Raw genomic sequence first — 22690 nt, 5'->3', positions numbered from 1 at the left:
CACCCCCTTCCCTCACCTTCCCCCCCCCCCCCCGCCCCCAGCCTGCCCTCCCACCACCATCAGTCCAGCACGCGCAGCCTGGGACGCAGCCAATAGGAAACGCCAGGACCCGCCACTCCATCCTTATATCGTCTGCCCCTCCCAGCCCCCAGCTCCGGTGCTCCCTGCTCAGCTATGCACTGGGGGCCCAGATGACGCGCGGCCCCAGCCCGGGCCAATCAGGACTCGCCAGTGGCTGCACCCCACACGCCTTCCTCTAGCTTTAAGAATGGGAGAGCGCGCGCGCTGAGTCTAACAGGAGAGCACCGCTCAGTGCCCAGCCGATTTAAGTCCAGCCTAAGCCGATTTCAAGAGCAAACAAGTAGCCGCGCAGGAGTGTGAGCCTCGGCTCTCGAGGAGTTTGTCTTCTCAGTTGGAGAGAAGGGATAAGTCGCTTGGAGGAGGGGAAGCTTAGGACTTTGTTGCTGTTTCCAGAAGATTTTGCAAAAGCCTTTGCTCCAGCTTGAAGTGGTGCGGTGGGGGAGTACAGCGGGTCTGTGCTCAACTTCCCCATCCCTTTTCTCTCTCTCTCCCCCAATGCTAAGCCGCATCAGTGGGCTTCGTAGAAGTGTGAAGTGAGTTGAGACCCCACTCAGTGGGATCAGGTAGGATGCTGGCGCTGCTGGCTACAGGCATAGTGTTTTTGATGGTCTCCGGAGATGGCTGGGGGGTCGGCGTGCGGAGTCAGGAGAGCCCGGCGCCTCCCGGGAGCCGTTTCGTGTGCACCTCGCTGCCCTTGGACGCCACTAGCGCGGGCTGTCCACTCCCAGCAGTCCCTATGCAGGGCGGGGCGCTTACCCCCGAAGAAGAGCTCAAGGCTACCGTGTTGCAGCTGCGGGAGACCATCCTGCAGCAGAAGGAGACCATTGGCAACCAGCGGGAGACTATCCGCGAACTGACCGGCAAGCTGACCCGCTGTGAGAGTCTGGCGGGAGGTGCAGACGGCAAGTCTGGACCGTGGAGGAAGGAGTACAGCAAAACTGGAACCGGCAAGGACACCATGGGCGACCTTCCCCGAGATCCCGGCCAAGTCATTGACCAACTGAGCCGGACGATGCAGAGCCTGAAGGACCGGCTGGAAGCCCTGGAGGTATCAAGAGTTAGGGATGGGGGCGGTACCCTGCGGGATGTTGGCGAGCCTGGGCTGAGGCTGTTGCAGGGGGAGAAGGAGGTTCCCGGAGCTCAGCTGCGAGGTGGTTGGGGAATTGAGATCCTTACCTCCCACTGGAGAGACTAGTTCCCAGGTGCCAAATCCCCCGAAGGTTTCCTTTGGCCTGAACTTGGGGGAAGGGTAGTGAAGGAGGGGAGGTGGAGATAGGGTGGTGGAGGAAGAGCTGTGGTGATGTCCACGGCAGCGTGGATGAGATCAATTGTGTACGTGTTGGGTTATATATAGTGCATTTGTATATGCAGCTAACTTAGAATGTTCGTGCTATTTACCTGCTTGTGTGATAGGGAAGCAAGACAGTGAGAGAAGGGGGAAGAAGAGAGAAAAAAGAGGGAGGAGGAATGGAGGAAAGAAGGACAGAAATAAAAGGGGGAGAGGGAGATAAGAGGGGGAGAGAAGAGAATGAGAACGACACGAAGAAGAGAGTAGAGAGATGGGGAAAGGGAACCGAGATAGGCTAATGGGGAAGAGAGATAGGTCAGGGGGAAGTATGAATGGGAAAGAGGATAAAGGGGGAAAGAGAAAGGGAAGGGAAGGAAGAGGGGAGACAAGAGAGACAGAGGGACGGAAAGACACATAGAGAAACAGAGGTTCCTAAATGAAAATAGGGCCATACAAATTGTCATTTGTACAGTTTGGGGGCGGATCGGAGAGGGGAAACTCTCAGTTCCTGGCTGCGGATCCATAAATCTAGTCTCGCCTCCTAGCTGCCATTCTGAAGTTACATTTGGTTCTCCAAATGGTGCTTGTGAGAAAACTCTTCTGTTTCCTCTCTGCCTCTTCCTCATTCTCTGATCCCGGAATTCCAAAAGGTCAAATAGTCTTTTCACTGTTCTTCTTGAAAGGAAAGAGTTAATATTCAGTTTCCTACCCTTACCTTGATAATGGGAGTATCTTGTTTTGTTTCCTAGAGACCCTAGTGCTTGAATGTGAAGTGCCTTTCTTGTAAATACCAAACGAAAACATTTTGGGAATTTTTCCCCCTGGATTGAAGGATTTAGTATATGTTTCTGTGTTTCCTTTTTAAAAATATTCCTTGATCTCTCCTATCTGAGCCCAGACTCTCCTTTAGGTTTGTGATACTGACATGTGGGATCATATGACATTGGCATATGGTGTATCCTTTAATAGAGCAGTAGAGGGCTGGAACAGAAGTGATAAAATAAAAAGATATTTCAGAAATATGTGAAAATGTGTGTCTGTGTTACTTCACACACTTCACACTGTACTTACTAAAATTAAATTGGAAGGTCTTATGAATGTACCTACCATGAATGGGCTGCCAAATCTGATATTGCTAAGAGAAATCCAAGCAGAAAGGAAATTATCTCATTAATTTCAAAGGAAATGAATGCTAAAATGTTGTGAAATCTAACAAGTAATTTTAAGGTGTGATTCTTGATTGCCGAGGAAGGAGAAAAGTCATATTCATTCTCGTTGAAGAAATTATCTCTTGATCTTCAGAGTAGTTTTGAACTTTTATAGAGAAAAAAAAGGCTTTGGTTTCTAATTTGACCTTAATTTGTTAGCAAATTTGTCTCAAGGTTATAGGAATTGAAGTTTTTCTGCATTTCAGAATACATAGAAAATTATTGACAAATTTTTCTATCAGCTACAAATAAGGTTCAAGTTACAAACAATAATTAGCATAAAATCACTTCAGAGTTTTTTATATTATAATGTCCAAATACAAGAGTAATTGTAGATATTCAACACATCACTTAATGATGGTAGAGAATTCAGTAGAAATAAAGATTCAGCTTCTTAATAACATTTAAAATATTCATTTCTAGAATTTAAAGCATTTCAAACTACAATAATGTCCACTTGATGCCTATTCATCTGCTTTTATACAATATTAGAGACTTAGGTCTGTTGTTATAGTTCCTGTTTTAATTTTAAGTGAATTTTGATTAGCAGTTTAAAAAGTCTTTGCTTCTTGGTGGGGGGGCGGGGAAAGTGGTAGTTACTACTCAAAGAGATTGTGGTAAGCTATAGTAGTTGGTTAGAAGTTTACATAACTAGTGAGAAAAAAAAAACTTTTGCAAGAGACAAAGAGGTTCATGAATTTCAAATATTGTAGAAAAAAATCTTACTCTGGTAAAAGTCATTTTCAACAGAGCATAAGTAAATCATTTCCTTCCCACTGTTGGTATAATTTAATGCTTATGTTTTGGAAACTTCTCCCTAGTGGTTGTGCCATTGGATCTAAATTTCACAGTTTTTCTTTTGAACTGGTATAAATACTTCTTCCTCTCTCTCTCTTTCTGTCTCTTAAAGCACCAACTACGTGTCAATGTGTCATATGCAGTTCTGCCTAATGACTTTCGAGAGATGCTTCAGAGGAGACTTGGGGAGCTGGAACGCCAGCTTTTAAGTAAAGTGGCTGAACTTGAAGATGAGAAATCTTTGCTTCATAATGAGACTTCAGCTCATCGACAGAAGACAGAGACAGCACTGAATGCACTCCTGGAAAGAGTTTCTGAGTTGGAAAGAGGTAGCTGTTTTTGGTTTTGCATCTCTTTCTTTCTTAGTATCTAATGGATCAATCAGTTCATAGATTTAATAGGATTTGGAGCTTAGATATTATCATCTAATTTAGAACTCAGTGCTCATCTCATTTGACTCCTTCATTTTGCAGGTCAGGAACCTGAGTCCTAGAGAGAATTCACTTGACCAAGGTGTTGTTGTTGAGTCCTTTCAGTCATGTACAACTCTTTGTGACCTCATTTTGGGGTTTTCTTGGCAAAGATACTGGACTTGTTTGCCATTTCCTTCTCCAGCTCATTTTTATAGATGAGGAAGTTGCAAAACAGGGTTAAGTGACTTGCCCAGGGTCAATCGGTTACTAAGTATCTGAGGCCAGATTTGAACTCAGGGAAATGAGTCTTCTTGATTCTAAGCCCAGTGCTCTCTCCACTGTGCCACTTCGTTGCCCGAGGTAACTGTGCCCAAATTATTCTAGGAAATTGCATAGAGAGGGCAGACAGGGAAGTTCTGAAATCCTTGAAGGCCACCTTTGGTCGACATAGTCAACTTTGTAACTTTGTAACTTTGTAACTTTCAAATTACCTAGCCCAGATCCCTTTCAAAGAGTAGGTATTTGGTAAATATTTCTTGAATTTATGAAGGTCCTAGCCAGAATCTTTTTCACCATCTTTAGAGACTAAATTCCTCAGAGTGCTGAGAATCATTTAACTTTAAAAGTTTGACAAGATATAGCTGGGGTTGCATTTTATGCAACCCCGTCTCTCTCCAGTTAAGGGACAAAGCAAATAGAGCACTGGGTCTGGAGTCAAGAAGACCTGAGTTCAAGTCTCATCTCAGATACTTACTAGCTTTATGACTCTGGGCAAGTCACTTAACCTCTACTTGCCTCAGTTTCCTCTTCTGTATCTACCTCCCAGGATTGTTGTGAGGACAAGATATTTGTAAAATGCTTGGCACAGTGCCTGGCACATAGTAGTTGCTTGATAAATGCTTGTCTCTTCATTCCCTTTAGTGAAGCTCCATTTATTTTAGAACTTGATTGGTCTCTGATTGACACAAAATTCAAAGGATATTTTCTTTTTCTTCTGTCACAAGGGCAATATTACTTTTAAGAATCCAGTATGGCTTCATAGGAGTCAAGCATAAACATTTGCTTTGACCTACAGGAGACTATCAGTGTTGTTACTGTCTATAGGCCAATTCAAAGACTCAAATTCATGATAACCTTAGAGATCATTTAGTACAATGCCCTTCCCCCATCCCCTCCCCACCTTTTTTAATAGAGGAGGAAACTTAGGATTACCAGGATGGAATGACTTAGCAAAGGTCACCCAGCTAGTTTGTGGGAGAGATGGATCTAGGTCCCAGTTCTCCTGACTGAGTTCAGTGCTCCTTCATCAGTCCATCCATGCATCCTCTTCTTCGGCAACCTTTAATTAAGCTTCTATTGTGTGGAGAATTCTGTGCTAGATGCCACAATGCCTCTTTTATTATTTATAATCAGATATTCTATTTAATTTTATTGTTCTGGATAATCTCAGGTAATCTTGGTTGGTGGCTGATATTTAGACAAATGACTAAGATATAACGTTGGCAAAATATTAAGGAATTATTGTCAACCTCCTTTGAAAAAGTATAGGAATAAGTGAAATCAATGGATAATCCCTAAACTTCATGTTAGTTAATAACTTTAAATTTATTCTCAACTGGGCCTAATGGCAAATAGTAAACTCCTTTTCTTCCCTCTTTTGGCATGTGGGTAGATATGTTAATTAACATTAAGGTAGAGGAACAGGCATAAACAAACTGCCTGGACCATTCGCAATATTATTCTTTAAATAGTTGAATTGATTTTGTTATGTCGGACAAGTTTCATGAATACTAATGATTTCAATGTACTAATTTTTTAAGCCTTTATATCATAGACTTAGAAATAGAAATAGTAGAAATGATCTTGTCTAGAGCTGTCCAACTCAAATAGAAAATAAGGCAACCAAAACATATGTGGGCAGCTAGGTGGCACAGTAGATAGAGCACTGGACTTGGAATCAAGAAGACTCATCTTCCTGAGTTCAAATCCATCCTGAGACACTTACTGGCTGTGTAACCCTGTGCAAATAACTTCATCCCATTTGCCTCAGTTTCCTAAAATGAGCTGGAGAAGGAAATGGCAAAGCACTGCTGTATCTTTGCCAAGAAAACCCCACAAAGTGGTTATGAAGAGTTGGACACAACTAAACAACAGCAAAACCATACATAAAGATCCCTGTGGATCTCATGTTACCTTGGAAAACCACATAGTAACAGTATCTATATTCTATTTTAATTTATTTTATTATATATTTTCCCAATTACATTATAATCTGATTTGGTCTGCACTCTGCAGCATTCAGTGGGCTTTGTATTTGATGCCTCTGACCTAGTCAACTTCCTCATCTTATAGATGAAGAAACTAAGGCTCAGAGAGGGTAAGTGATTCAAACTCAGTTTTAATTCCTGTTCTGGTCCTGTGCTCTAGCCACTGCACCACTCGGCTGCTTCTGGATCTGGGATTCCATGATCCTGTAAAATGAAATTCCTGGCCTGGTCTTGACACAAACTAGTTTCATGAGAAATCCTCAGCCTTGCTGATTCCTCAGTTTTCCATATGAAGTTTAGTTAGTTTTACTTCATCCACCCTCCAGCTACTCTCACACTTGCCTTTGTCAATTGGCGTCATTAATAACAATAGCTCGTATTTCTATAGCATTTTCCAGTTTTTATAAGACATCTTTATAGCACAAGTATTATTATCTTTATTTTATGAATGAGAAAAATGACACTCAAAAAGGTAAAAATGAGGATTCAAACACTTTTTAGCTATGGGACCCCGGGCAAATCACTTAATCTCCATTTGCCTCAGTTTCCTCATCTGTAAAATGGAGATAATAGCACCTATCTCCCGGGGTTGTTTTGAGAATAAAATGGGACAACGTTTGTAAAACTCTTTGTAAACCTTAAAACACTATATAAATACTAGCTGTGACTATCAGAACAATATTATAATTATATTATTGATATATACAACATACAATGGTATATTAAATGATTATTGCAATAATTATAATGTGTATGATAGGATAGATAATAATTATATAACATATACCATATAATAATGACAATTATTATCTAACCCAATCCATACTTGAACAAGAATATCTTCTATAGCATTTCTGACAAATTGATAATCTGTTCTATTTTCAAACCTTGAAGGTGATCCCATCACCTCTCAAAGCAGTCTATTCCACTGTTACATAGCTGCAGTTATCAGGAGCCTAAATCTCCTTCTTTGCTACTTCAGCTCTTCGCAGCTTGTAATCCTTCTTCCCAATGACAGCCTTCCAGATGCTTGAAGATATCTCTCATATTCACTGCCTCACCCAAGTCTTCTCTTCTGGAGTCTTAATATCCTCAATTCCTTTCAACCAATCTTTTCTCATATGCTAGGATCGAAAGATCCCCTTACCTTCCACTTCATCTGGGTATTCTTCAAGTTCTATTTCTCTTTCCATGCTCTTTTTTTTTAAAAGTGCATTTAGCAAGTATCTTATTTGTTAGAACAAAAGTTCTGGATTCTGGAATCTTGAGAGATTCCCAATCTTGCCCTCTATTTTACTTGGTAATCCTTAAGTAAATCAATGGACTTCTGTATCTTCCCGAAATGATGAACCTGTTCACACCTCCTGGCACGAGATTTAATATTTGTCATCCTTCACCTGTGGCAGCTAGGTGGTACAAGGGATAGAGCACTGGGCTTGCACTCAGTAAGACTCCTCTTCAGGAGTTTGAATCTAGCCTCAAGTCACTTAATCCCATTTGCCTCAGTTTCCTCATCTGTAAAATGATCTGGAGAAGGCAATGGCAAACCACTCCAGTGTCTTTGCCAAGAAAGCCCCAAATTAAGAATTGGACATGACTGAAATGACACAATAAATATCCTTTACCATTAACATCACTGGCATTTTGAACAGTGGAGTAAGATGGGCTATATTCTTGAAAAGGTGAGGGTAGACATGCCCTCTACTTCTTTTTCACTAAAAGTAGAACATATAGACACATGAAATTATAGATAATATGTATTAGGCTTATCGATGGCTGGTTTTAAGTTTTGGAAGGGATCAGGCAAGATTTGAGTTCTTAGCTCTTGTAACAATGATCACCCAAGATTTTTATTTCATGGCAGCTTACAGCCTTAGGGACATATCACTCTTTACACAATAGACTTATTATTCCTCCCCACCAAAATGAGTGTCAATTGGATTTTTGTAGCCTCATCTTAAATGGACTAAAGCATCACTATTTAAAGAAACTCTATGATGAAATAAAGTGAGAACCCACCTCCTAATTAATCTTTTGTGTGATTCAGAATTCCCATTGAGTTTTCTCAAAATGAAGTGTGCCTGTATAAAAAAGCTTAAACTATCTGTCTTCCAAATATATCATGAATGAAAAATCTACTTTATTTACAAATGTCTAGTCTAGAATAAAAGAGTTTAGAAAATGAACTCTGGTAATTATAATGACCAAGTAGTGCCCTTAGAGAAGAGTTAAGAAAATGCGCTTTCTTCCTTCATCTCATCTCCCTTCTTTTGCAGAGGTAGGGGACTGAGTGGGAAATATTGCATTTCCTGTCAGGCTTGATTGATGTGGTTGGTTTTGCTGAATTATTTTTTTCTTTTTTCATTCTTTGTTATAAGGGATGGCATACTGGGTAGGGGAATGAGGAAGGATTAGATTCAGAAAAGAAGGTCATGTAAAAACCAAAAATGCCAATAAAAATTTTGGAAGTGATGTAAGAATAACAAAAAGAAAATAAAGGAAGTTTAAGGGGAGATGACTATAGTGTAAAAGCAACAATAAGACATATTCATAAAAGAAGACAAAAGACGGTATGCATGAGCCATATGGCGAAGAGGAGAGTAATCTGTTGGAAAAACCCTGGTAGGTAGAGCAGTCACCCCTCTCCCCCCAGGAATTGCAGGCAAGTATTCTGTGATATCTTGTTTTGGCCTAAATTGCTAGCATAACTGAGGCCAGAGTGTTGGGTTTTGTTTTTTGGCCTGACATACCCATACACATGCCCATCTTTTCCTACCTTTCTACCTTCCTACCTTGTAGAACTGCCTAGATGGAGCATATGCCACCGCCCTCCCCCAATGACAACAAAACCCAAAAAAACAACAACCCATGGTGAGGGATCCCAAAGCAATCAAGTACTTAAGTTCCCAGAGAGTCTAATCAAACTAATTTCTCTTCACTGGAACTCCTGCTCCATCTGTGACAACATTTAGGGCAAACTGGGCACAGGAACCTCTGTGGAGAGAGCCTAGAGCAACAAATAAGACTAGATCGTTTTCTCTCTGCTCCTCTTTCCTTCTCCCTGCTGGCCACCTGCAGCTTCTGATGTATCTGGCTGACCTTTTAATTTCGTAATTGGCCTTCGGTAGGTTTCTTTTGGACTCATAAGATTATTGTAGTTACATAAAAGGTACTGGCTATTATATCATTCATGGCACCCCTCCCCTAGATGCTCCCAGCTCTAATTAAGCCTGTTGTCACTAAATTACTGATATTTCAGATGGTGAGTCTTATTAAATTAGGGCATCCACCCACGCACTAGGGCAAGAGGAGTAATTTCTTTTTTATTAGATGGCAATATCTTCATTAAGAACATAGACATTTGCCCTTTGCTGCTAAAAGAGCTATCTAAGGGTTACATGGAATTAGTGAATCTTGGTTCTGTGGGGGTCCCTTCCCCTTTTAAATTACAGGGGTAGGGAGTAGACCTGTGATTTCTTTGACACAGGCAACTCCAAGGTGGGGAAACTCCTTCTGACAAGACAAGTTAGTACTTTCCCTGTAACTTAGAGAGTTGCCCAGGTCATTGAGATTAAATGCTTCACTCAGGGTCACATAGCTCAGCGTGGATCTGAAGGCAAACTTGAACTCAGGTCTTTCTGATTCAGGTCAGAGATCAACTCTCTATCCACCATGTTAAAAATATACACGCACATATACACACAGAGACATACATATATATGTGTGTATGTATGTACATGTATGTATGTATATAATATATATGTGTATATATGAGTGTGTGAATTTAAAATTTAAGGCAACTAGGTGATTGTCGTGAATACAGTACTGGCCTGTTGTCATCTTTGACCTCTGATACTAGCTGTTTGGTCTTGATAACCCCTTCCTCAATTTTCTCAATTGTAAAGTGAGCATAACGATACCCACTTCCCAGGGTTGTTGTGAGGATCAAATAAGTTAATATTTATAAAGTACATAGGACAGTGCCTGGTACCTAGTAGGTGTTTAATAAGTGCTTGTTTCCTTCCTCTCTTCGTTTAAATCAGGAAATCAAAGTTGTGTCTTCTATTTTTTTCAGTCTTGTCTCAAACTAACTTGGGGGTAAGTTATGTCCCATTTCTCTGCCTGGATTTTTTTTTCATTTATAAAATCAAGTCAACACTTTCTATCTTGTCAAGGGCTTACCCCTAAAAAAACCTTTTGTGTAGGGATGTACCTAGCTTTAGGAAAAAGAGATCAATCAGAGATGGTGGTTCGTTTATTTAGCAAATATTGATTGAGCGCCTACCATGTGCAAAGTCCTGATTTCTTATATCACCAAAGGCTTCCTCTAAACAAGAAGCAACCCTCCTGTTCTTAAGTGCTTGTTTACAGATCACTCAGTCCTCAGCAGGGTTTGGCAGCAGCTCACATAGCAGGAGATGTTCCAATTTAGATCAATTAAAAATGAAAATTATCTCTGAAAGGATAATGTAAGTAGTGAGGGAAAGAAGCCGTTCTCCAAAATTCAGTTTACCTGCACATTTGAGGCAGGCTGACTTGTCTTACAGAATCCTAGACTCAATCAATTAATAACCATTTATCAAATACCTCCAATGTGCCAGGCATACAGGCAGCTATGTATCACAGCGGATAGAGTGCCAGGCCTAGAGTCAGGAAAACTCATCTTCTTAGTTCAAATCTGGCCTCAGACACTTACTTGCTATGTGATCCTGGATAAATCTCTTAACCCTGTTTACCTTAGTTTTCTCATCTGTAAAATGAACTGGAAAAGGCTATGGTGAACTACTCCAGTATCTTTGCCAAGAAAACCCCAAATGGGGTCATGAAGAATTGAAAACAACTGAACAATGATGTGCCAGGCACAGTTCTTAGGTGCTAAGGGTCATAGATTTAGAGTAGTTCTAAGCCAAGTCAGTTTCCTTTTTGTTGGACCATTAGGATATAATGTACCAAATTATACTTAGTTGTGTAAGCTTCCCTCACATCCCTATTTAGTAAATCATTACTTAGGTGCATGGGTGGAGCCCCAGGAACCAGCAGCTGTTAGTATGTTAACCAAGGAATAGTTTATTCACTAAGCAGGATCTGCACACCATCTCCTCTCTGCCCATGCAAGTTACACTTTGGGAGCAAGAACTCAGGAATTCTTAATCTTGTTAATTTGCAATTTGTGATAACTGGTTATAGAGGTTGTGCCTTTTTTTTAAGAAAAAAGAGAATTTGGCAAATAGTTTAAAACAAAATTACAGCGTAAATAAGCAACTTAAGAAAAAACTATTTTTGAAACATTTTATTAGTACTTTTTGTATCTATGTCTTTATTTACAAATAAATTTACCTTTCCTCTACCCAGTGGGCCATCTTCCTGTGTGACAAAGAAATAAAAAGGAAGAGGAAGAAAAAGTCAGTTTGGCAACATACTTATTAAGTCTGATGGTATAAATAGCATTTTACTCCTATAGTCCGCCACGTCTGCAAAGAAGGGAGTGAGGTTCTATAGGACCCAGCTATACTCCTTCTCTCTTCTCTAAGGTTAAGCTCGAGTGTGATGATTATACAGAGCTCAGTTGAAAGCAACCAATTTTCAAGTGTTTTCCAAGCAGTAAGTTGGTGCAGCGGATAGAGTGCTGGGCCCGGAGTCAGGAAGATCTGGGTTTAAATCATGCCTCAGACATTTAGCTGTGTGGCAATGGGCAAATCCCTTAGCCTCTGTTTGCCTTACTTTCCTCAAATATAAAATGTCCATAATCACAGCATCTACTTCCCAGGGTTGTTGTGAAGGTCCACTGAGATACTTAGCACAGTGCCTGACACATAGTAAGTGACGTATAAACATTAGCTAATATTACTATTGAAGAAGCTCTAACTTATAGAAACCCTAGAGAATCAGATTATTTTGCACTGGAGGGCACTTTTGAGATCATCTCCTGCCATGCTTTTATTTTATAGATGAGGAAACTGGGACCCATTGAAGAGTTATCTGCCTTGCCCAACCAAGATAACACAGCTAGTTAATAGCAGAGTAGGGGCTAATGCCTAGTTAATTTTCCGTGACTACACCCCAATGGTAATCATTCATATTTGTATGGTGTAAGGTTTCATATCCATTATTTTCTTTGATCTTTTACAAAACCCACCCTAGATGCTAAAGTTTCTATTTATGGGTGGAGTAGTTGAGGCAGTGACCAATGAAGAGGAGGCTCTGTAGATATTCTCACCTGGACAATAAAGTAGATCTTCAGTGTCTTCTGACTGGCACCTTCCTTAATATAGTGTGGTTCCTCTCTGTCCTTGAAATTGATAATACACACACGCTAGTTTATACTGGCCTTCTCCCTCATCTAGTCCAAAGCACAGCAAAATCTCATAGCCCAGGGAACTTTTCACTAAATTATAAAGATAATGCCTTATATTTCTATAGTACTTTGTAAGCTTTTGCATTCATTAACTCAGTTAACTAGGCATCTCAGTTAGCTGGAATCCCTTAAACTCTGCCCCCCTCCCCACTACTTCTTTTACAGCAAAAAGGGCTAGTTTCCTATTTATGATTTATTTAATTTATTTATTTATATTTGAATGAATTTTATCAATTTTTTGGGGGGTGGCTAGGCTAAATGACTTTATTTCCTTTAACAAATACTATGAACTATTCTTATAATGCGGCTTCCAGTCCTCATGGAATCCTGGTCATTCTCTGGACACATTGTGGTTGTGAATAAATCTCTTAAAAATTGGCACTCAGAACGAATGTGATCCTCCAGATATGGTCTAATTAGTTAAGAGAAAAGTGATTCGCTCACCTCCAGACACTCAATTTCTATTAATCCAGTTCCATATCTTAAAAGCCAGTGTGATTGAGAAATGAACTGTGGAAACTATGCTATGGACTAAAAAGGTATCTTCCTTTTTCTGCAACTCTAGGTAACAGTGCATTTAAGTCACCTGATGCATTTAAGGTATCTCTTCCTCTTCGAACGAATTACTTATATGGAAAGATTAAGAAGACCCTCCCTGAACTGTATGCCTTCACCATATGCCTGTGGCTGAGATCCAGTGCTTCCCCAGGCATTGGGACTCCATTTTCCTATGCTGTATCTGGCCAGGCCAATGAGATTGTGCTAATTGAATGGGGCAATAATCCAATTGAATTGCTAATTAATGACAAGGTAAGAGCTACTTATGATTTATTTTTATGTGCAATACAAGTAAAAGTACATTTTAGGGTGGTAGAAAAATATGTTTAAAACTTAGAAAGCATGAAACATTTATAAACTGTCATGATAAGGAAAGGAAAAATGGCATTATTAGAAAAGTCCTGTAGCTGGGTGTCCATTCATACAACTGTGCTAATAGTCACGCAAAGCATCTCAGCCTTAACATGTTTATCCCAGATCTCCCCCAATCATGTTCAATCATGCCCTACGTTCAAATCCCACCTTTGATGCTTGCTGCCTTGGATGAGTCACTTTAAAACTCCCTAGGCATCAGTTTCCTCATCTGAAAGATGAGGAGGTTGCACTGGGAGGCTTATAAGGGCCCTTTCAGCCCTAAATCCTATGTAACAGTAATAATAACAAAAATCTGTCTCAAATGTACAAAGAAGAAGCTTCCAACCCATTGCAAACAAAGCTGTTTTTATTCCAGTAATGGAAATGGGTTTGCTCCATGTTCTCTCTCCTCTCTCTCCTCTCCTTCACCTTTCTTCCCCTCCTCCATCCTAACTGTCTGTCTGACTAAAGTTAAGGGTACAGTCTGAAGCCATGAAATAGAGCAAAGCTAAGTGGCCTATGTGGGACTGAAATCCCCAGTGCAGGTTCTTAACAAACTGAGCTAATCAGCCATAAAGGCAATAACTTGCATCAGGCTAGCGGTCTTCTCTGCTCACAAACTCTAGCTTGCCCTAGATTAGAAAAAACTAATCTCATTCTACACTGATCTATTTGGGTACATGTACGTGTGTACACATAAAAATGACACAATGATTTCTATGTTGATTCGTTGTAGGAATGAACCTGACTGCGCAAGTAATGCCAGACAGACTCTGAGAGCTGGCTTCTTAGTCACCAAGCATTGCTTACTGTGTGCTTGGCACTGTGTTAAGTGCTGAGGATACAAAAAAAGGCAAGAAAAAAATTAGTCCCTGCCCTCGAGGAGTGTACATTCTAATAGGGGATGCAGCACGTAACTAATGAGTTACATAGAAGGTATATCCTGTGTAAATGGGATCTCATCAGTGCAGGGAGTGAATTGTGATGGTGGTGGAGGATTGGGAAAGGATTATGGAAGATGGGATTTGAGCTGAGCTGAGGAAGCTGGGGGAAACTAGAATTAGGTGACTAGTTCTTTGATTCAGATAGAATTCATCCATCAGGTCCCGGCAACTCCTTAGAATGCTAAGGCTCCTTGGAATGGAAGTAATTTTTAACTCTGCCCATTGTCTTACCTGAGCAATTTTGTGTGTCTGTGTGTGGAAGTGCATTTCCTTAACTCTGAGATGTTATGGAATCTTTCCACTGTGTTCGTTATTTCACAAGGCCCCTTCTGGAGCAAGATATTAATTGTTTTTAAAATAACATCACTGGGTGCATTCAAATTCACAGTAGGACACAGGACCTTGTTTTCTTCTCAGTTTAGTCCGCTTGTAAACACCTAATCCCTGGGAGGATAGCACCGAAGGGTTGCTAGGAGACATACAGTAGCATTCAGATGCTTCATGGTCATGTTTGCTTGTTAAGAATACTTACAAAGATCCCTTGCTAATGTGTTTTCTGGGTTGGAATTTACTTCCTTGAGTTAATTACAGTTTAAAATTTCTATTCCCTCCCCTTAATTTAAAGGCTTTTTAGTCCATTACACCAATCATTTATGCAGAAGGACTTTCAATATTTATTGTTTGTACACCCGGTTAGCTGTCTTTTCATTTGGAGCCTAAGATACAGTGCCAGGATATGGAACTCATAGGCAGCCTAGGAGATTCAGATCAATGTTGGTAAAAAAAATTTTTTTTGGAACATTGAATAAAGGAAAATTGTGGAAAAAAAAACCTGCTAGCAGTTTTTGTAATGAATTTTATAGGAAAGTATGGCTTACTTAGAATGGCCTGGCCAATGGCTCATGTTGGCCAAGTAAAATGGCATTCTTCTCTGGGTAGGCCACATTGACTTTGGAAGGAGTATATTCTATCTACTATATCCATCTCTACCATCTCTCCTGTAAGATAGAAAAGTGTTGTATGTCCAGCTTTGAGTCAGAAATCAAGGTGTCTAGAGGAAATCCTCAATGCTATTTTTACATTACTCTACCCTCTTAATAATTTTCAAGGTGTAAATACCAGCTCCTATTTTTACTCTTGAAGTGTCTCCTGTGAGGTGGCTAGGGCAGATATTATTAATTCTATTTTTCAGATGAGGCAACCCAGGCCCAGATGGGTTGAGTGATTTGCCAAAGCTGACACAGCTGGTTATTGGTAGCTAGCATCCAGAACTCTTGACTCCTGACCAGAGTGCATTTTATGACTAGGCCATAGTCTTTCTTATTTGGCCTTCCTCATCTCCCCTGTCCTCTTTTGAAACATTAGCTGTGTTGCAGACTCAGGACAGACAGACATTATCCCAGGTAAGACTTGATCAGTGTTTCTCCTCTTTAAGTCTCATTTTCTTGTATTGTTTTAATACAGGTGGCCCAGCTCCCTCTGTTCGTTAGCGATGGAAAGTGGCATCATATCTGTGTCACCTGGACAACGAGGGACGGGATGTGGGAAGCCTTTCAGGATGGAGAGAAACTTGGCACTGGGGAGAATCTTGCTCCCTGGCACCCAATTAAGCCCGGGGGAGTTCTGATTCTTGGGCAAGAACAGGTGAGTGTAGACAGGAGCATTTCTTTCCTGAGGCAAAGATGTTGAACAAGAGAAATTAGCAATTCAGCTACAGTTATTATTATTTCAGGCTCTCAGTAGTATTTCAAGGGTTGTGTTGATGATGGCCTGTCATTTCTTCTATTTTAATCTTCAGGGAACCTGGGTATAATTGGCATTTAGCATGCTTTAAGGATCTCATTAAACACTCAGTGCATTAAAAGATACAGAGTATAAATACTTTAATAGCAAAATAAACTTTTGATGTTAATGATATTTCTACCTAAGTTGTGCCAAATGTCTTGCATTTGGCACATTTTCAATGGTATGTCACTAAAAAATGCCTCTACAGGAGGAGAATAATTGAATTGGCCAAATTTAAAGGCATCTAAAAAAGAATGGGGTCTTCTGGCCAAGTCCAGTTTGGCACTTGGGTCAAATTTCTTTTTTTGATGTCTTGCCACTTGTTCTTTGAAACCATTTTTGTTTCCACGCAACACAGTGAAATCTAGTGCAATCTCTCTGGTTTTGTTGCCTAGTATTAGTGGAAAATTATGATTTTTTCTTTTAGAAAAGGACATAGGTATGCTTCAATATTTGTGGGAGTTTTTTAAATTAAGATTTTTTTTCAATTAACAAGAATTAGTTTTCTCATTCTCTCATTTCTTCCCCTCACCGTAAAAAAAGAAAAACAAAACCCTTGTAACAAATATCCATAATCAAGCGAAACAAATCCCCACATTGTCCATGACCAAAATGTATGTTGTATTTTAATGCCTTGAGTCGTTAGAAGATGGGTAGTCTGTTCTTCACTGGTCCTGTGGGATCATAGTTCACCATTATATCCATCAGAGATCTTAAGTCTTTCAAAGCTGTTTCTCTTTACGATTCTGTCTATCATTGTTTAAAAAAAAGAAACTTCCTATATGTACTTCACACGTTTGGAGTTTAGGAGCCCCACGGAGATGCTTTTCATGTCATAAAACTAATATCCATGATAGCCTGCTAATAATTTTCTCAGCTTTCAACCTCACCACACTCCCCATTTTACTTCTGAATCCATCCTGCACCCACTGTCAGAAAACCTCTTAAAGTGCCACTTATATCATGTCTTTCCCTTACCCACAAATGTCTCCTACCTTCTTGCCTACAGGGGCAAATTCAAGCAACTTAGGTGGATGGTGAAGATATTCCATTATTTTCTCTTACTCTTCCTATTCAATTTTATCTCCCACTGCTTTCTAATAAAAACACTCTAACCAGACATGTCTTCCTGTTGCTCCCTAAATATATGTCCATTAGATTGTTCATTCTGCTTCTCCTTTTACATATTCAAATTCTACTGTTCCTTCAAGGGTCAATGTCCATTATGGCTGGATGCTCTGCTTCCCGGTGATCTTACCCTTTTCTGACTGTCCCTAGCACAAACTATCTACACATCTCATTCTAGTACAAAGACAGTCCCTGTCCTCAAGGAGCTTACAGTCTAATGAGGGAGGAAACATATGTAGGGGAGTGGTGGCCAGAGATGGGCATTTTGGATCAGAAAGTTGTAGGCATGGTGGGTGGGGCCGCTACTCATTCTCTCCAGGAATATTCCATTCAGCAGAGGTGACTTAATAATGGTTCATGGTTTCAGAACTGTGGGAATAGAGAAAGGAAGAGGAAAGGGTAGTACAGAGCTAAGAGCCATATCATGTAATGTAGACTGTAACTGAAGAAGAGACATAGCTGTAGACTTGTTATAGAAGGCTTCACAAAGAAGGTTGGACTTAAGCTGAACTGGGTTGACTAATTCAATGACAATCACCCTGAAAATTATGGCAATACCTAACCCTATCCTACTCAGAATTTTTATCTTAAAAATGTATTATTGATAAATATATATGTATATGTACATGTGTATATATGTGTATGTATACACACACATATTTACATATATATATATAAAATTCACACACACATACATACCACTTTCCAACAAGCATACCTTACCCTCAGAGTACTTGGCTCGTAACAAAATTTAGTTGGAAAAGACATATTTCCCATCTCCTCTCTGTCAAGAAGGGGAAGGCACTCTTTATTGTCAGTCCTCCGCAGTCAAGATAGGTGACTATGTTGATTAGGGTCCTGTTGTCTTTCATTGCAGCTTTTCTTTTTCATTGTTGATGTTGATATGTGAATGTTTTCCTGGTTCTGTTCATTTTCCATTGATTCATTCTTGCAAGTCTTCTCAGATTTCTCTGAATTCTTCATAATGGCATTTCTCACTGTACAACAGCATTATAGTATATTATTATACCACAGTTTGTTCTGCTATTCCCCAACTGGTGTTTAGCTTTCCTTTTTTAAATGTCTCAGATCAAGGGAAAGGTCAAGCCTTAAAGGGAGGCAGCATCATGCATTATCTAGGATGACTGTCCCCCCAACTCTATTTCTACTAATACTGGTGTAAGAGTTTGCTTTGGCTGGATAGATCTGGCTTGATCACAGAAATACACAATGCAGGGCTGATGAATTGTGACAAACGTCAGCAGATGTGCTTCTGGAATCTGTTTATACTTTCCTTGCCTGGTGACATTCATTTTTTCAGGGCCATTAGCACTTACACGAGCTGCTTTTTGTGTGTGTTTTTTAGTTAAAAGCTATTTCGAATGAGACATGAGTTAGATGACCTTGGAAGGCATTAGCTAAAGCTGAGGCAGGAACAGCTCTAATCTCACGAGCTTTACATTTTTTTCCAATGAAGTATGCTGCACATATATCTCAACACACTGCACATTCAGAAATGTGTTTGTAGCATTGTTAGGAGCTCTTCTCATCGCTGGAACTAGATCTTGAGTTTTGACAACAGGTCATTTTTAATAGTCTTAAAAAAAAGTCATCCTGGTGTCAAGGAAAAAGTACTGCCCTGGGAATTAGGAAACAGTTCTAATATTGGCTCTGAGACTTGCCAGCTCGGTGGCCCCAGGCAAGTTGCTTTGCTTCTGTTTTCTAGATGTCAGTTGCCTCATCTATAAAATGAGGAGGTTGGATTCTGTGATCTTTATTAGGTTGTAAATTCCATGAGGGCAGGGGCCCATGTCTTATTTATACTTTGTATCTCTTCCCGGCACAGACCTTTGTACACAATAGGTCCTTAACAAACATTTGTCAAACTGAATTTGTAGAATCTTTAAGGCTCCTTCTTGTTCTACATGGAGTTTCAACCTTTTCAAAGACAAAACAGACAAAGCAATCCCCACTCCAAAACACCAATGAAACAGTGGGCTCTTGTTTTGGTTCTGGTCTGAATGCGGAGATGTTTATGGAAAGATCCTTGTTTCTTTCAGTTCTCAGCTCAGGTATCACCTTTGACCATGAAACCTTCTCTGATCCCCCAGGCTTCTGTTTAGTTGGGTGCTTCAATCAATATTTATCGAATCCGAGCTTTAAGAACTTACAATCTCTTATGAACACTGTGATCCTAAGAAAAAATCCGTTAGATTGGTTGGTTAGCATTGTGTAGAATAAACAACTACAGCTGCTGATTAACTGAGGCTTTTTTTTACAACTGATTTTTAATTTGCATAGAGCAGGGACTAGAAGGTAAGCAACATTTGGATTGTGAATGTGTGAATAATAATGATAGTTACACACACACATGCACACACATACATACACATATACACCCGTATATATGTATGTATAGCTTTAAGGTTTGCAAAGTGCTTTACATATATTATCTCATTTGATCCTCACAACAGTCCCATTTTACAGACGAGGACAATGAGGTTGAGAAAGGTTAAGTCGCTTGTCACATAGTATCTGCAGAAAGATTTGTATTTAGGTTTTCCTAACTCCAAGCCTAGCACTCTATCCACTAAGTCATAAGTCACTTATCTGTCAGCAAATAGCTTAGAAGAAGCTGTCTTTTTTTCTATGACTTCCTTTCTCTCCCTTCCTTCCTGCCTGCCTCCTTCTCTTTCTTTCTTTCTTTCTTTCTTTCTTTCTTTCTTTCTTTCTTTCTTTCTTTCTTTCTTTCTTTCTTTCTTTCTTTCTTTCTTTCTTTCCTCCCTTGCTCCCTCCCTCCCTTCCTCCTTCCCTCTCTTTCTTTCTTTCTTTTCAAGATAACTGGTATCTTTTTGCAGTTGTAGTTCAGGCTTTGAAGTTACTCTCCCAAATCACATTGGATTAGCAAGTTGGGTCTTCAGAGGAAAAACTTTGTCCTCTTTAGAATTCTATAGATAACTCTGAGAGGTTAGAAAGTAGATTTACTCCCTCTCAGATTACCATTATAATCTTTCCTTCTTTCTTTCTTTTTCTTTCTTTCTTTTTGTTTCTTTCATTCCTCCTTGCTCCCTCCATGCCTTCTTTCTTCCTTTTTTATCTATCTATCTATCTATCTCTTCTTCTTTGTGGAGGAAGTGCAATTTTAGAAAGAACACTAAAATGGGAGCCAGGAGAACTAGGTTCTAACCTCTGCTCTCCTTATAGCTAGCTTTTATCTTGCTGATCATTATTCATTTGTAAAAACATGAGGGGATTGGCCTATGGGATCTCTGAGGTCCCTTCCAGATCTCCAGTTTTTTATCTGAAGCAGCAGGCAAAGGAATGTGGGCAGAATTAGGAGAAAGAAGGAATGATGTTCTAAGCCTCTGCTACTGCCATTTCTTCAGCTCAAGACTCTCCCTAAGAAGTAGTTTGCACACTAGACAAATATTTTGTTGCTTTTTTTCTTTTTAAAAAAATACAAATAGAACAAAGCCTAACCATAATCCATTGTTTTATTTTCAAAGGATACTGTGGGTGGAAGATTTGATGCTACTCAAGCCTTTGTTGGAGAATTAAGTCAATTTAATATATGGGATCGGGTCTTAAAAGCTCAAGAAATCATGAATATTGCTAACTGCTCCACCAACATGCCAGGCAATATCATTCCCTGGGTCGATAACAACGTGGATGTATTTGGAGGTGCAACCAAATGGCCCGTGGAGACTTGTGAAGAGCGTTTGCTCGATTTATAGCTACAATCAGTCTCCACTGAAGTGTCCCAGTTTCTCCAGACAATCTCTTCTGAGGTTTGGTGGGCACTTATTTCCCCAGATGAAGTTCGTTCAAACCTCGCTGAAGCGTGCTGAGTGCAAACTAAGTTCATAGTTGTTGGTATGAAACATTCAGGAGAAAGAAATACCTCTAAGGCCGTATCATAGCATCTTTCATCTACTTTACCTAATTCATTAGCAAGCATCAAATACCTTTCTTGCCAAGATAGTGTATTGTCGATCTTCTAGGGGGAGAAAGTCACATGTAAACATCTCTTGCCATAAGTGACTAAACTGCCCATTTAATAAAAGTATGTGGAGCCAAGAGTCATTAAGCACCTCAGAGGTTTGTAAGAGCCAATATAAATGCTAGTGAAGTCTTTCCTGCCCTGTTCCAGCCCTAATCCTTCATGTGTTGTGTGCAATACTTTTTATATGTCCTTTGAAAAGACTGTGTCACCCTTGGGCTGCTACCATTCTCTTTCATGTCAAACGCTTCAGCATTGCAGCAAACCGTCTCCTGTGTTGCAGAGGCTTTTTCCTTTATATTTTTGTGTATTTTAAGTCAGTTTCGTGAAACTACAAAGCCTAGTGGAGAGAGACAGAAGATGTGTCTGCCCTGGTTAACCAGGAACTGCCAGGGATGGGAGAGAAGTCCATGAGTCCAGGCACTGAGCAGACTATCATGTTCTGAATGCTGGAAACTGCTAAGTAGTTATGTGTGGACCCTGGAAATATAAAGCTTTGCTCCTGATTGCCCCTGACGCTGTCATCTGCTTTTCATACAAAACACTTTCCAAGTGAATCATCATTTGGTTTGGCTTTGAAAAGCCTTTTTCTGAGCCAGTGCCAAAGTTCAGTTTTAGCTCTTACAACAAATCAGTATGTTTCTTGCCAACGGTACAAAGAAGTAGCCATTTAAAGCCTCTTGGTGTGGATTGTTCTCTTCCCACCAAAATAGGTGTGCTTGTTTCTAATTCATGTTTATTTCTGTAAGGATTTGACAATTTCCACAAAGTATTTTTTCCCAGTACTTTTGCAGAAATGGTTGTCATTTGGTTGGTGACTGCAGACTGCCTAATGTATCAGACAATGCTAATATTTTATTCTAAAGATAAAGTAATTAAATGGGAAAATTTATAAAGCTAAATATTATATATTTTATTTTTCATAAATGTTTGAAGTGTAAATCTGTGAAAATTCCATTTGTAAAATAAAGTTGACATATTCCCATTCAAACATATTATGCTATAAGAATTCTTCTTATATCAAAATTTTAATTAAAAATGCACTGGAAGACTGCTTCTGTATTTATTTTTCACATGGGTCATACACTGACTTTGTCATAATCTCTGATGGCAGACTATAGTCAAGATAACTAGTATCCTTTTGTAGTTGTCATTCAAACTTTGAGGTTGCTCTCCCAAATCATAATGGATTGTCAGGTTGGGTCTTCAGAGGAAAAACTCCTCTTCAAGGTTTCCCAGATAACTGAGAGATTAGGAAGTGGATTTACTACTATGGTTCATAAGCCCCTATCAGTGTGCTCCCTCTCTGATTATCAGTTGTATCAACTAGCCAGCTTGATTTAAGAAATAGGTATTTACTTACACGATGTAATAAGAACAGTTGGTACAAAAACATCCATCACACCTGGGTGTACATACTTTCCCACAAGTACATACAGAGTTCAGGTGAAAGTAGGCATTAGATATGGTTAACTTCCTGCTGTTATCTTCATAAGAAGCTTCCCTTTCTT

The 22690-nt window shown here is 39.8% G+C and overlaps 1 protein-coding gene across 1 annotated transcript; it reads left to right on the top strand.

Moving 5' to 3' along the window:
- The first annotated feature begins 209 nt into the window (after positions 1 to 209).
- NPTX2 (neuronal pentraxin 2) lies at positions 210 to 22233 on the top strand. The gene is made up of 5 exons (XM_036742087.1): positions 210 to 1129; positions 3488 to 3704; positions 12976 to 13220; positions 15731 to 15910; positions 20686 to 22233. Exons 1-5 carry the CDS (start codon positions 650 to 652, stop codon positions 20911 to 20913), a joined length of 1350 nt encoding a protein of 449 aa, XP_036597982.1. The 5' UTR covers positions 210 to 649; the 3' UTR covers positions 20914 to 22233.
- The last annotated feature ends 457 nt before the right edge of the window (positions 22234 to 22690 follow it).

The sequence above is a fragment of the Trichosurus vulpecula genome, chromosome 1 (genome assembly GCF_011100635.1).
Source record: "Trichosurus vulpecula isolate mTriVul1 chromosome 1, mTriVul1.pri, whole genome shotgun sequence".
NCBI lineage: Eukaryota > Metazoa > Chordata > Mammalia > Diprotodontia > Phalangeridae > Trichosurus > Trichosurus vulpecula.
This window is presented reverse-complemented; position numbering and strand designations above follow the sequence as displayed.

What these genes read in the sequence shown, in the direction of transcription:
- NPTX2 (XM_036742087.1), top strand. Translation starts at nt 650, where the DNA reads ATGCTGGCGCTGCTGGCTACAGGCATAGTGTTTTTGATGGTCTCCGGA. An exon ending in AGTTTCTGAGTTGGAAAGAG is followed by an intron (nt 3,705 to 12,975) that starts GTAGCTGTTTTT and finishes CTGCAACTCTAG; the next exon opens with GTAACAGTGCATTTAAGTCA. An exon ending in TGATTCTTGGGCAAGAACAG is followed by an intron (nt 15,911 to 20,685) that starts GTGAGTGTAGAC and finishes TTATTTTCAAAG; the next exon opens with GATACTGTGGGTGGAAGATT.